Here is a 15,329-nt window from a genome sequence, read left to right on the forward strand (position 1 = left end):
TCAGTGGATGACATCCCCCCGAAAATAAGACTGGTGACTTTTTTGGTGGCCAAAAAAAAAAAAAAAATGCAGTACCTCTGTTAGCTTAGTTCTGGAAATAACTCCAGAAGTTTCAGCACCCATATTTGTGCTCAAGGTAGAATGTTATTGGTATTTGTGTCTAAAAATAAAAGCACATTTTATAGTATACATAAAAATGCATAGTTTCTAAACTATGAAGATTGTACTGTGCTGCTTAATTTTACAGAAATGTTACTCAACAACGAAATTCCAAATAGGTTTATATCCGTTAATGCAGGATTTTGTGGGGGGAAGAGTATGGTTGAATTGTATTTTCTGGCTAATTATATTTTTCACATAAATGATTTTTATCCAAATCAGAAAAATATCTCCCTTGTGCAACATATGCATTCACTTCCTGTAATTGTACACTCAATTTAATTTTGCAACATTTAATTCCTGTGAAGAGTACTTTCTCAATACGTAAGGCTTTATGATATTTATTGAATAATCCCCATGCTACAAATGCAGATTTCGACCCTAACCTAAGTCCAAGAACTTCGGCAAAACCTGACAGCTATGAAGACAAGTGCAATAGTGTACACAATGTCTGTGTGTCATTTGCTATAATTACAGGCAGTCTTCAACTTACAACTTTCTGAAGCCTTGCACATTTTTTCTCACAGTCAAATAATTGACTTCGTATATATAATTGAAATACAGCCATGTGATTTGTTTGAATTTTTCAAGTCATCTTTATTCACATGTTCAAAATCATGGTGAATACAGTTACATTTAAAGACCACAAAAATATGAGAAAAACATAGCATTTAGAAATATTCTAAGTCACACACCGTTCCAAGCTTAATTTTTTTCAGGCTTTAAAGTGATTTCAGTGCTCCCAATAATTGAGAAAATATATACCTCTGATTTCTAACCACCTTACCCCTTCATTCTTTTTAAATGGATTGCACATAGCAACAGTAACTGTCAAATTTATGGCTTTCAGCCAAAAGCCTTTCCTTTGATCAGCATCTCCTAAGGCTCAGTAATCTGCCCCAGCTACAAACTGGAGTTTGACTTTGAGCTGTGTTTCTTGAAGAACGATGCTTATTATCCTGGTCCAGAGTTAACCCTAAGTCATAAACTGATACAGCCTCATATAAGATTCTTCCAAATGTTGATGTTACATGGAAAGGAATAATGTCAGTACAACGTATACTCTGCTTCCATGGGCCAATACATAATGATTTATCTCTGGCATAGTTACTCTCAGTGCACTTAAGAGACAAAAACGTACAGCTCATTTTTAACGCCATTCTGGAATAAAGATTTCAGTAGATGTCTATATTTCACTTTAAACGCATTCACTGTTTAAGATTAGTGATTTCCAACTGAAGCAGGCACCAGTGCCAGGGCTGGGGAAAGTGTACCTAGCAAGGATTTTTGTAGCAGTTTTGAGGAGAACAGCTGTATTTCAAGCAGCAGGGATATACATCCTGTTATTTTTCTGCTGGTATTAAGGTTGGCACAAAAGGAAACTTCTCAACAATTAAAATCTACTTAATTTTCTGCTGTATTTTAACGAACACTAATGCTAGTGTTCTAGTCTATATGTTCATATTTATATATTATGGCTTACAGAGCATAAGTGGTAAATATAAAAGTTTTCACATGAGAAGCTTGATGGGGGAAAGCAACTTTAATTTATGAAAGACATTTACTTGTTACTATGGTAAAGAGAGAGAAAGAAAAAGAAGCATTAATTAGTGGTGATTTGCTCCAGGTTAGGAAGACTTCATTCTTCAAAAGTGAGTAAGAAACGCATTAAATAAAAGAATAATTGTTCAACTGAGATATGGGAAAATATTTGAACACAAGTACATACAAAGGCAAATATCCACAATGCACATTATGTTAAAGTACAGATCCGTTGGAATAGTTGATATATACACAAAAGTGCCATTTGCAAATTCATGCATTTGTCAACTGAAAGCTGTGCAGACCTACTGTTTGGAAGAACCCACAACTGCATAAATCAGCATTTAGACAGAGTTACACACTTTAGTTTATGATTGTTCCCATACTAAAGCTTATTAAACTAAAAATATCTAGTCAGCAGACTGAAACAATGTTCAGCCAGGCGCTTGATGTTCTATTTCTCCAGATATATTTTTCTTTCTGTTCCAATTTTTCTCCTCACTAATCAGCAGTGCATAGTTATAGTACATGTTCTATTCTCGAAAAGCTGGTGTTAAGGATGCCCTTTGGGGTGTGGGTTTTGTGGTACTTTTCCAAGCCCTAGGATTTTCTTGACATTTTCTAGTCTCTCTGGTGCATAAGTGGCAGTCATTTTATTCTGAAGCCACATATTGTTCAAATTCATTAATTTGATACATTGAAGGAATACTATAAAGACTGAGGAAACAAATTACCATTCCAAAAAAAAGTTCAATTATATCTACCTATAGATGGAAATAAAGCCACCACATGCAACCATAGAAGAGGTAAAATGACATTTGTAGTATAGTGGTTAAATGTTGGACTGGAAAGCAGTTTCACTTTCCGCAACACTGGAAGTTCACTAGATTATTTTGGACCTGTTTTTTTTGGGGGGGGGGTCTCAGCCCCTCACCCATAGGGTAATTTGCAGTGGGGGGGAATAGAAAGCCAATGCAATGAATTCAGGCTTTTTCTTGGCTCCTGGAAAAAGGACAGGCTCTAATTATAATGAATATATCATATTCTTCAGAACAAACACTTTGTTCTAAGCAAAAATGAGTTGAAAAATGAGTTTTAAGGTCTCCCTGTTGATTAATGGCAGGTTTTACAAAGATCTGCACTTGCTGTATCTTTAAAGCCAATTTTTTTCAAGATCTGAAGAAACAGTTTCTAAGACTGAAAAATATTTTATTTCAAAGTTAAAAAATCACAGGTAGTTTCACTGTGGTACAATCTTTCAAGTATGTTGCACTTTCATGATTGCCAATGGCTGCTTCTTCTATAGAAAATCACTTTAAAAACCCAGAAATGTGTGATACATTGGAGTATAGCAAAATTTGCAATGTCACCTGAGTTTTGACACAGAATATAACCCAGCTTGATTAAACAGGCAAATGAAACAAATTCAGAGTTTTAATGTTATAAAAGTCACTGTGCAGAAGCCTTATCTAACAAAACTGTTCACTGGATGTATTTAAGTCCATTCAAAATGAAGCATTTTATTAAAAAAAAAAGTTTAAAACCATTTACTTTCTACAAACTACTCATTAGCCCATCAGTTAATGATTGTCTTTATCTGTCATTTGGTACAATGGGTTCATGATAGGCAAATGTTCCATACCACAATCACAGGATATTACTAATCTACTGCACCAAAATATCCAATTTTGTATGGTCACAACATCTACAGCAGGAATGTAAACCTGAAAAGTCGCTATACATTTATGAAAAGGAGAGATTTTTCTTGTTCTAAAAACGTTCTTAACATTTCCAGCTATAGGTCTTCAACAGATACCTCTGCAAAAACTCATGTCTCTTAGTCCTTGTTGTGATTCCATTAAGCTGGATAAACGGCAACCTCATTTTGGCAATTCCAGGGAGGAAACAACGGGTTATCTAAGGAATCCAATGATCAGCTTCCACAAAACATTCTTTTCCCTGCTAGTTTGTAAAGTGTGTGGTCGTTTTATACATTATTGCCAATCAGCTCATTTCATAATTTAATGAGACCTTCGTTTTTCCAGAAAGACTCTTTACAAATCCTTTGTTGTCAAGTTTTCATGATTATTTTTACAATAAATTGCACTGAAAGTTGGATGCTTTCAATGTAACTCTAGTGCAACCACTTTTCTACTGGCACAAGATTGGTATAATTCAGTAACTATAGAGAAAAAAGCTGTTTCAAGAAAATATTGACTTGCTTTATTTAAAAAATTATTACTCAATTTTAGTTTTTTCGGCCGACGGTCAATTTTTGACATTATCCTTAAAAAGTAAATAAATAGATATAGTAAGGGACCTATATTGGTAAACATAGTTCTCATCAATATGAATCCTCTTTTGCTGCAAAGGTTAAGTAGTTAAAATATAAATAAATGTAACAAACTGCTGGAAAAAACCCGTTGATAAAAAATGGAAAACCTTTGCATAATAGTCTGGAGTTTTCTACTGGTGTCCTAGTTGTTTTCAAAGCACTCTAAATTTTTAAAAAATTAGAAGTCTAATCACCGAGCTCGTGCTGAGTAACACCTCATGTATTCTGTCATCCATGGATTGTCTGGACCTGAAGGCTTGGTTCTCCATGTTCTTTCTACTTCTGCTGTGTGTATCCGTCTTTGAGGTAGCTTCCTTTTTTCTATTTGTCTTCTGTTCTTTGCTCTTAATGCAGATTCGTGTATCTGCAGAGACAAGTTAAAAATTGGGGGGGGGGGTGTAGAAAATACAGCTTTGAAATCATTTGATGAAAGTCAGCCCCAAACAGCCTTCGAAATACTAATTTGGAATTTTGATATATTTGTGCTTTTCGAACTTGGCAAGTTTAAGTGGTGTGGAGTTCAGCTCCCGGAATTCCCCAGCCAGCAATTTCACACATCTTAAAGTTGCCAAATTTGAAAAATACTGCATTATATAGATTCCTTTTTCTGAATACTTCATTCAGTAAGAGATGGCTTATTCAACTGTTAAGTCCTATTTCATAACATTTACACAAAATATGCAAAGTATAATGTATCCCTATTCTGCTTTTGGATTTTGTGAATGATTATCCCTGGAGTTACCAAGCAATAAGTATTCTATGCTAGGATTTCTCTCAATATTTACTAGTACTGCCTAATTGCTTTATTTTTTTTATTTATTTTAAACATTTTATAGCATTATAAATATATATTTATATTATATATCTTTCAACCAACTCTGGAAAATTCTCTATCAAAATAATATGCAATATAATGAAGACTATCAGTATCATAACTAATGATTCTAGCTCTATTATGAAAAGAGCTAAACAGAAAAATAAAAGAACTGTTTATTCCATAAGTTCAGAATCATAGAAATAAACATGCTGGATAGATAGACATGTTCCTAAGATGAAGATAAAATTCAAAACCACTATTTTAATAGGTGAACTGTGCCTATAAATTAGCATTGGACAAAAGCACACAAAATTCATGGTTTAATTTGATATAGAATACATACGATATTATGAAATAATAGTTCAATACCATTTAAAAAAATACTGTAGGCTAGGGTACTTGTTTTAATGCCCTTGCCTTAACAGAGATTTATTTTCACTATAAACAAAAATAACTCATGGAGAGTCTTGCTTGTCTTAGTCCAAACATTTTCTTCCCCAATAAAAAGAAAAGCAATTAGCATCTTGAACAATTCAGCTGTGTTTTTTACTTAAGAAAAACAATGTTGCTTTCACTTTTTTTTTAAAGTCTTCAAGGAAAGAGATAAATGCAGTTTAAAGTGCAATATTTTTGCTGCTGAACCCAGTATTAACGATTTCTATTTTTAAAACTCTCCAGAAAATAATGCTATATGCCAAAGTAGTCAAAAACTTCATCTCATTACTTTGACCATGTTTCTCTTATACACTAGATTCTACTTTTATTATGTATTATGCCGTAAATTATACTGGTTAGTCCCCAAAGGTGCTTTTTTGAAAAAAGCACCTTTGGGGCAATCATGACCTGGATGACTGAGAATCTCCATAAATATATATATCAGTATTTTAACAAGGAAGATTCTGAAGTACTTCAATAGAATGCCAAGGCTAATTCTGAGTGTTGGAAGAAATGTCCGTCTGGGAAGAAAAACACTGGAAACATGGAGGCTGCTTGGAAGGATGGTTTAATGGTGAAGCAAAACCACCAAGCACGTGTGATTCTGGGTAGAGAGAGATTTATACCCTCTCTTGGGCTTTGAATTTGAGCTTCCTGTTCCTGTGGCAAGGGATCCTATTGGAACCAACCCTATTGGTTGCAGTCAGACTCCCATAGGGCTATGCAGTCATAGCTGAGGTTGTCTGTGTCCCCCAGGCTTGGTTGAATCTTGCTGGGTGATGCAATGAAGGGCAATTTCCTATTGAGGCTGAATGGCTTTTCCTGAAGGATAATCCCACCATCCTGGAGCTGAGGTCTTTTGTTTTGTAGATAGACTGCCCAGTCTTTTGTCTTGTAGATAAGATGGCACCAAAATATCTGCTGAGGGCAGGGAGCTGGGATCTTTTGTTTCTGTTTCCTTTAAGATTTTTATTTCTCTTTTAAGGGGAAATATTCTGCCTTTTTAATATTTCCTAGAGTATTTCATTCTTTTAGGAGAGGGGTGGGTGCTAACTTTCCACATGGATCTACACAAAATCAAGGATTATAATTTTCACATTGATCAATACTTTTTTATATGGCCAAAACTGGTTCCTAAATTCCCAACCTTATCTAAAACTAGTAGCAAATTTGCTGGATTCCCTTTGATCAATATGAACTGACTTTTCACCAGTGTGGATTTCAGTCACCTGCTGATAAATCAAAACCAAGAGTTGCAAGAGAAAGCATACAAACAGGCCTGTCAAACTGGAGGCCTGCAGGCTGGATGCATCACGCATAGGCCACGCCCACCCTGGCTCTGCAAAGGCAAAAAAAGAGTCACGTCACATGACGCGATCGAGTTTGACACCCATGATATGTAAGATATCAGCTAGGTATTCAAAAAATTGGTTGGGTGGGGGGACGCAGTGATCAACGGGAATCTATGTTCACAAATTGTCTCTACATTTTAATCCTTAAAGTTGCTGGGCTCTGTAGGAGAACAGTTTGCTTCTGAATCCACCCTGAAGTTCAGATATTATTATCTGGGTGCTTGGCTTTCAGAGATTAGGAATTGAGGAAGGGGTTTTTCTGTCTTGCGTTCAAGTTACAACTAACTCGATACACTATTTCCCTTGTATAGTGTTTACTCTTATTGAAGATTGGACCCTGGACCAAAAACATATACAATTCTTGTTTGTTAGCTTTTCACATAGTTATGAACATATGGCATGGGCACTCTATGCAACATTACTCAAATAAGTTCAACGGATGTTTTAAGGGTGTGCAAAATATCTTAGTTATGGATAGCTCTGCTTTTATTCATGCAGTAAGATGTTTTAGAGAATATTATGCAAGCTTGGATAATCATATTTCAGCTTAATAAGTCAAAATATGGATTTCTTCATCTGCTTCTTGGTCTAGGGCTAGGCCAACTGCAACCAAGAAGCTGTTCTGTTAACAACATGTATTGCCCCATTGTTTTCCAAATTAGAAAGCTATGGTTAATAGCTAAAGAAGAAAAAAAACAATATAACCAACTCACTTCAATTTCATTTTATGTTCCCTCTTGTTTCCAAGCTATTAAGTTTTCTAATTTGGGTGGCCGTAAAAAATATGGTTATTAGAAGATATCCTAGCTGGCAGGCTAACTCATAGGAAAAGAAGAGCAGAGACAACAAGCTACATTACAGAACCTATGAAGCTGAAATATGCTTGGCTGAATACCTTCTCATCTGTTCATACATTCTGTATGAATGTACTCCTCTGTCAAACTCCATGGTCTCTCACATCTGCAGAGCAAAAATGCTTACCTTTTGATCAGTCTTTACTATAGGTACCACTAATTTTACTTGAGTAGAAATTGCCATTACATCACATGGACTTTTGGAAATTGGCTAAGGTTAATCTTAACATGCTGTTATTAATTTTAGTTGATTAAGCTAGCATACATAGAGGTTTAATCGGTATATAGTTGTTAGGGCTTTGGAGGGGGGGGTGCTTTCTTCACAATGCTATCAGAAATACAGTAACATTATTTTGCAAGAACTTACAGCTTCTCAATGGCATTCAACTTCCTATCAAGGTGGCGTCATCAGCACTTCAATGTTTTGTGCCATTCCTAAACTTGCGCTCATCCTGTCTCATCCTGACTGCTGTTTTTACATATATCTTATGCTGATTTTGATAGGGGCTAAGTCATAATTCTAGCATCAAGAGTTCCTTCCACAGCAGCACTGAAATGGCAGCCAAAAAACAAAACAAAACAAAACTTTTCATTAAACCAGAATCAACAAGAAACAAGGATTTAGACCCATGTTATACCACGGCGCTATGATTAACCCAGACATATTAACACCCCAAGGAAACAATCTGTTATATATTCAGAGTGTCTCCTTTGGGACCAAGCCTCCCGTATCAAGCACATTCACAGGCTTCCAGATGCCGCTTACAGGTTTCCCATGGGAACTAGCTTGGCACTGGGGAAACTGGAATTAGACAGGCTTGGATATGACCCAGCAAGGCTGTTATTTCCAAATTACCTGGGGGAGTGGGGGGAGCTCTTTTTAAAAGGAATCATAATTTAAAAATACAGATTTAGATGACAAAAACCTTTTGGCTCTGGAAAAGTTGGAGGAATGCCACAATCACATCATCCTCTTTAAAAATATACCCTACCCCTTTGAAGGGAAAGCAAATTCTTGGCACAGGAAATTCTTGCCCCATAACCAGGGCAATAGTTTTTCAGGCCCCTGTACCCAATTCAATGCATTGCTATGGGCCATGGAAACAAGGATCTTAATTTCAAGTTGTAGGCATTTCAAAAAAATGCATGATGTTAAAAGAACTTTTCCAGGTTCCTTTTCCGAGCCTGGATATTGCAAGCAAACCAGATGCAAGGCACGCTGCTGGAAGAAAGGAGATGATCCATTTATTTCCCAAAACGGAAGAGGTTTGCTCCTGGGGGCAGCTATAGAGAAAGTGGGATACAAAGTGTTTGTTTTATAGGGGGACTGATCCTTGGTGTGACCTTGGGGGCGGGGGCAAAGGTGTGTGTGTGTGTGCTGTTTCTATGTGTGACTCTGTCAAAAGGTCAATTTTAATTGTCCTTTCTTGTGTCTGTTGGTTTGCCTTTTGTTGTGTAGATGGTGTCTGGGCAGCCTGTTTAAAGGTGTGGGGGAGTGTGAATGAACAGGGGTTTTTTTGTCTGATTAATTACACTTGCCCAGGTACTTGATTTGGTGTTTGGTTTTGCTATTGTCAGTTGATAGCTTAGCAGAGGTGCCATTCAGCAATCTACAAGGTATTTCGCATAGTTTCTGGTCTCAGTGGATCATGGATTTGGGTTAATGATTAAGGGATAGCTGAGACAGTGAGAGAAATAAAGTTAATTTGGAATAATTTCCTATGGTTATTAATTTTATAATAATAGGATTATTAATCCCTTGATGATTACAATAAAATTCTTTTCACACTGGGATAATGGGCCAGCAAAAAGCTAACATGGGCCATGTTACTCCAGACAAGTGCTTAGGCAGCAAAAAAGTAAGTGCATGTCGGTCAAAAGGGCAGGCGAACCACATCCAAAGATTTTTCCATCTCCCAGTGTGAGTGTCTTTGGAGAAAGGTGAGCCAGCTCTTATGAAGCAGGTGTCCAAAGTAGCTTCAGACACGGGGACCTCAATAGGAGGGGAACAATCTAAAACTTAGAGCATGATGTCCTAGATATCCTATCCAATAAGTAACACAATAAAAAAGTTTTTTATTAAAAAAAATGTTTACTTCTGACTGTGTTCAGCATCCCATGACACAAAGGCAGGGAAGCAGCGAAATGCTAATTCATCTTGGACCGCAAATACGCTGCCTAACACAGGGCTAGCATAAATCCGAATATTTAGACCAGTGTTTTTCAAATGTGCCACCTTTAATATGGGTGGACTTCAATTCCCAGAATTCCCCAGCCAGTATCTTCCTAAAACACATACTTCTTTTGCTTACTTCGTTTACTGAAGCAGATGCCCGGACGTTGTGTGTCTTCTGACTGCCTGTGTCAGTCTGCTTTTCACCCCAGCCGTACAAAGCAAATGGGTGCTTTATTCCCAATGTTGCTTCTGTCTTTTGTGCGCTTTTTGCTGCTTTTCTGTCACCTTGTCTACCAGAAACACTCTTCTGCCTTAAAGGCTGCTTTTGCGCACAACTTGAACTGTCGATTCCTTCCCCTGCAGTTGTCCTTTCATCTTTCTTGACAATAGCCTTCTCTTCAGATTGTTCTTGAATGTCAGCCTCTGGGAAGAAAATGGCAAACGAACATTGTTTTAGCCTGCTCAGACTTGCATATGTCTACTTTCATCCACCCATCTACTTTTGCAACGTAACTCTTTTGATGGATTAAGAACCGAAGAATAGCCATTGCAGGCTTAGAGTGCAAGGTGGCCCACTTTAATTCCCTCTTATGCCACATTTGCACCTTAGGAGAAATAGCTGTTTGTATCCTACTCATTTAATTTCCCTTTCCCAAGGAGACAATAGCAACAGCACGTAGACTTATATACAGCTTCACAGTGCTTTACAGCCCTCTCCAGGGCTGTAGGCGGTTCGGTGGGCGTGGGTAGGTGGGCATGGCTATGTGACTGGGTGGGTGTGGCTTCTTCTTTTGCGGCAAAACCCCACCACCACTTTTTTTCCTCCTGGGTCTCAGGGAAGTCTCGGGGGAGGGGCATTTTTGCTCCCAGAAGGCTTCCCTGGGGCCCAGGAAGGCAAAAAATGGAGCACAGGGGGAACTGGTCCAAACCAGTAGAATCCCACCCCTGGCCCTCTCTTAAGGGGTTTACAACATCAGCATATTGCCCCCAACAATCTGGGTCTTAATTTTACCAACCTTGGAAGGATGGAAGGCTGAATCAACCTTGAGCCTGGTGAGATTTGAACTGCCAAATTGCAGGCAGGTAGCCTGCAGTACTGCACTCTAATCACTGTGCCACCGTGGCTCTCAATAACTTGGTCATCCCTCCCATTTTCTTTAATTCCCAACAATCCTGTGAGATAGGTTAGTCTGAGAAATATTATTGCCTCAAACCTCATAGGTGAATGGAGAAGTGAAACAGAGTTAGATCTGATTCTAAATCCAACAGTAAAGCTGTAGCAGCAAAGGAAGGACATCCAGAAATGGCCATACAATGTTCCAGTACTTTCCCCCAAGCAGACAGCAGATCAGGAGGAACCATAGATTGTGCTGTGTGAGGTGGGGGGAAAAGTGTCTCTTCCATCTCAGCTGTTGCCATTTGGGGCTGTGTTACAATTCCCACAAAAATCTGCAAATCCTGCTTATTTTTGGCTGGCATCTAAAAGCTTATGCAACTTTTAAAGTGCATGCTGCCATGGCAATGACTTACATAAGCAGCAAGCTGTGTTTCAGTTTGAAAATCACCAATCTTATCTGAGTTGAGTATATATTGTATAAATATGATTCTTATTATTGAAAGGCTACGGGGAAGACCATACTTTAGCCATTTAATTAGGAGTAACAGAAGGCTACTTAAACAATAGTTTTAACATTAGAAATATAATAATGCCCATGGTATCAGTCTGACATCAGCAAGATGACTAAGGATCATCTAAGCCAGTATCATATTACATCATCCTTAAATAATTAGCAACACTATATTGAAAATTTGCCCAGTGATCTATTTATTCTGTCTACTATCATTTATAATAATATATGCCATGTATCAATTGTACATGTGTCTTCCATTTGTTCTATTTGCAGATTCTACGGAAAGAGAACCACATTTCATAATATTAGCATTTCAGAGCCTTTTTGTAAAATTGGTTTCTATCTGCCAGCGAAGTGCTAGTCTCACCAATGTATTTCACAAATGAACTGAAACTAAACTCTGAGTGGACCTATAGCAATAGCAGTTAGATGTATATATCACTTCACAGTGCTTTACAGCCTTCTCTAAGCATTTTACAGAGTCAGGATATTGCCCCCAACAATCTGGGTCCTCATTTTACCAACCTCTGAAGAATGGAAGGCTAGGTAAATTTTGAGCCAATGAGAATTGAACTGCTGGCAGTTGGTAGAATTAGCCTGCATTCTAGCCACTGCACCACCACAACTCTTATAGCTAATATCATTCCACGGCTCTTACAGCTAATATAATTCCAAGTGAACCAGAAAACGTATCTGTTAAGTCTTCAAGAAGGTGGGACTGCAAACCAATAAAGATGTGTTTGAGACCATGGTGAACAATGTTTTGGCAGCTGGACAGCACCATTGAATTATTTTAGAGGAAAGACCCCTGGCATGCATAAGACCAAATTGGGATTTCTTAGGGTTTTCCCCTCCAGGTTTCGAGAGGTTGATTGAGGGACATTGTTTGAGTTATGTTAAGCATACTAAAGGGTTGCACTTAAGAGGTTTCCCATCTTAAAAGTAGGAAATTATCCTGCCAATTTTGCAAACAATGGAAATGGTTTCAGAGACCATGAATTCCCTAGTCAAAAGCAGGCTGTCATAGTCTGGCTTTGTCAGGAGCATGAGGTATATAAATTGATAAATACTCAGCTATTCTGCTAACTTCCTTATGCTATTTATGTCTCTTTATCAGGTCTCCAAATGTGGCAACTTTAAGACTTGTGGACTTCAACTCCCAGAATTCTCTAGCCAGCATAGCATAGCACACCAGAGGGACCTATGCTGTGCTGGCTGGAGACTTCTGGGAGTTGAAGTCCACATGTCTTAAAGTTGCCAAGCTTGGGGACCCCTGCTCTATATGAAGGATAATCATTTGAATGAGTTTCAAAATAGGATATTTACTTTATTACTATTATCTGTTTAATCTATTCATGATATTATGAGGCTGGCTTTGAAAACAGTTTCAAATAACAGATGTTCTGATGAAGCATGTTAGATTAAAATATATTTCAAATTAATTGCAGGAGATTGTTCATGAAATGTGTGGTTTCGCATTATGACGTATAATTCCAACCATGGATGCACTGATTGCATTTGTTGTAAGCTGCCCTGAGAAGATTCTGTCCTGATGGCATTGTAAAACATATGGAATAAATGATAGTTCCATTTTCTTTTAAAATTGACAAATTCTGGAGACTGGAAGTCAACCAAATTAATAGTTAGGCACAAGTAAGCCTGTTGATTTTAGCACAGGGTGTTTTCAAAACCTGATCTGCACCCAGCTTGGATTCAAAGCAGTTAATCTGTTGCGTTAGTATGTAGCTTAGGTTAGTATGTAGGTTAGGTTAGTATGTAGGTTAGTTTGTAGCTTAGAGAAAGCAAGGGGCTTACCTCTGATTTACCTTTAAAGGAAGCTTGTTTTACCACTCAAATAAGGCCATTTGGCAGTGTTTAATCTACAAAGCACAGAGCAGTTATGTAACTTTAAAGTAACTTTTTAAAAAGTAACTTTAAAGAAAGATCTTTAAAGCTCAAGGAACATGTTGAAATGCATAGCAACAAATACAAGGCCAGAACTGTATACCCACATATTCTCCTCTGAGAAGGAGGGTAAGGAAGGGATTCTAATTAGGGTGGAAGCTAAAAAAACAGGAGGAAGGAAATCAAAGCTTAGAAGTTGGTCCCTGGGTGATCAGATCTCTAAATCAGCCAGCTGCCACCTTGCAGTAAGGTCACCCAAGCCATAATGGATTAAGCTTTCCCACACAACCTCTCAAGGCAGAGCAGCCTCCTCCCCACCCCCAGTCGGGTTCCTGCAGGAAAAGAAAGGCCGATCCGCCTTCGCCCGTTCCCTGCCAGATGGGGTTCTCTCATGAGGAGAACTCTGCCATAATCCCCGCTCAGTGGCAGGAGACACACGTCAAGATCGCAGGAAAAGGCCGCTGGGTCCTTAGGCCGACCGGTTTCCCCACCCACCCTAGCCCTGCACGGAAGAGCGTAAAGCGAAAAATCCAAGCCAAAGCCTCCGTGCCCCTCGCAATTCGGTCGATTCAAAACACGCAGCTCCACTGCACGAAGGAAGAAGCCCCTGAAAGCGAATATTCGGGCCAACTGGCTTCCCAGCGGCCCCCATTCACGGGCAAACCCGACTGCCGCCTCCGCCCGCCTGTCTTCCTGAGGCAAACGGCCTAGCGATCCGCTCAAGGTCATTGCAGACTCTTGGGGAGTCTCTCTCGCCCCCCCCCAAATCAACCTCACCCGTTACACCCGAGGGAGCAGCGCTGCTCTGGTACCCGGTCTAGAGGCACCCACGAGCGGCTCTAAGGGACGAAGGGTAGTGGCGATGGCTCGAGTACTCTCCAGGGGCGCAAGAGGTTGCATCGGGGCTGCACAAATCCGGACAAATTGCGTCCGGAAAGGAAAAGTCGGGTGTTTGTTTGTTTTTTTTAGGTGGGGGCCGGAATCACTTTGCCTGCCTATACTATACAGAGAGCACTGCCCTTGTTTTCTGAGTCGGTTCGAGCCTATTAGCCTGCCCGCCGCTCCCTTCCACCTGCCCTCTGCGCTCGGATCCACTGCTTTTGTTGCCTTAGGCAAATGCAGAAGTTCCTCGAGGGACCCGGGTCGATTCTGCCGTGGATATCGCGACGTTGTGTTGTTGTTGCTGTTTTGCTTCTCTTCATGACTGATAGGCCTGGCGGAGAGCCTTGAGCTGCGGAGCCCCAAAGCTCAGCCCCACCGCCTCGACTCTATTCACGCCACTGAGTCACTCCAAGAAGACTGTTGACTCTACCCGCCATCCCAGCCCCATCCTTCAATTTCTCAGGCATTGGGGGAGCACATACCGGGTCCGTCGGGGGGCTCCGCCGGCGCCGGACTGGAAGCCACATCCTCTCCAGGCGCGCGGATCCTCCTGTCGAAAGTCAGATCGCCGCCGGGGACTTCGATTTCCCCTGCAGGATGCGCCTTTTCCTCCTCGGGCTGCCGGACAACTGGAGGGCTGTCAGTGCCCTGGGACGATGGGGAGCTGCCACTGCCGCCGCCGCTGCTTCCGTTCAGGCTGCTGTCCTGCTCCCAGTCGTCCCAAAACCAAGGCCGATGCGCCTGTTCTAAGAGGCGTCGGCTCAGCCGGTAGCGCAGTAACTCCTGGTAACAGGGGCCGCACGCCTCCCATTTCGGTTCTTTAAAGCACTTCATGTACTCGCTTTTCACGCACCGCGACGGCAGCACCATCTCGCGAATCGCCTTCCAAGCCCAGCTGCTCCGCGGGATCTCTTCCCTCCGGTCGGGGAATTGATCACCGCCCGAAAACACACACTACACTGTAACACAACACAACAACACTCCTATTTCACGTTCTTCACCCCACCCTCCCGCTGGAACGTTTAAACACAAACAGCAGCGTTTGGTAGCCGCCTCCGCTCCCTTCAGCCAATCGACGTTCGAGGCGGAGGTTCTGTGCCTATGTCACAAAGCAGGCTTTTTAAGCTCTTCGAAAACATCAAAGGCAGTGGTAACCTGCTGGTGCTTGGAGGTTTGATGGAGGGGGTGGAGAGACAGTCGAATCATGAAATAAAGAGGAAGGGAGCAACAAGCACTTCTCT

The 15,329-nt window shown here is 40.1% G+C and overlaps 1 protein-coding gene across 3 annotated transcripts; it reads right to left on the reverse strand.

Annotated features, from left to right (window-relative positions):
* Positions 1-731: 731 nt before the first annotated feature.
* On the reverse strand, positions 732-15,096 carry CCSAP (centriole, cilia and spindle associated protein). 3 transcript variants are annotated; one of them, XR_015744389.1, is made up of 4 exons: positions 14,571-15,089; positions 9,807-10,093; positions 7,862-8,044; positions 4,264-4,400 (listed from the first exon to the last, which is right to left on the reverse strand). XR_015744389.1 is itself a non-coding variant. In XM_087937679.1 (3 exons), exons 1-3 carry the CDS (start codon positions 14,956-14,958, stop codon positions 4,207-4,209), a joined length of 882 nt encoding a protein of 293 aa, XP_087793805.1. In that variant the 5' UTR covers positions 14,959-15,096; the 3' UTR covers positions 732-4,206. The 3 variants fall into 3 exon arrangements, 2 of the variants coding, with proteins under 2 accessions (XP_087793805.1, XP_026560966.2); XM_087937679.1 differs by lacking the exon at positions 7,862-8,044 and having other exon boundaries at positions 732-4,400; positions 9,794-10,093; positions 14,571-15,096; XM_026705181.2 differs by lacking the exon at positions 7,862-8,044 and having other exon boundaries at positions 732-4,400.
* Between the last annotated feature and the right edge of the window lie 233 nt (positions 15,097-15,329).

Source organism: Pseudonaja textilis, chromosome 1, assembly GCF_049901715.1.
Source record: "Pseudonaja textilis isolate UNSWEBS1 chromosome 1, rPseTex1.2, whole genome shotgun sequence".
NCBI classification, from domain to species: domain Eukaryota; kingdom Metazoa; phylum Chordata; class Lepidosauria; order Squamata; family Elapidae; genus Pseudonaja; species Pseudonaja textilis.

Bases quoted from the DNA above. Each gene is read 5' to 3' on its own strand.
- CCSAP (XM_087937679.1), bottom strand. From the start codon at position 14,958: ATGGTGCTGCCGTCGCGGTGCGTGAAAAGCGAGTACATGAAGTGCTTT. The intron at 10,094-14,570 runs GTATGTGCTCCC...TTTTCTTCCCAG, and splicing joins GGAGCCCCCCGACGGACCCG to AGGCTGACATTCAAGAACAA. The intron at 4,401-9,793 runs GTATGTGTTTTA...TTGTCTCTGCAG, and splicing joins AAACGAAGTAAGCAAAAGAA to ATACACGAATCTGCATTAAG.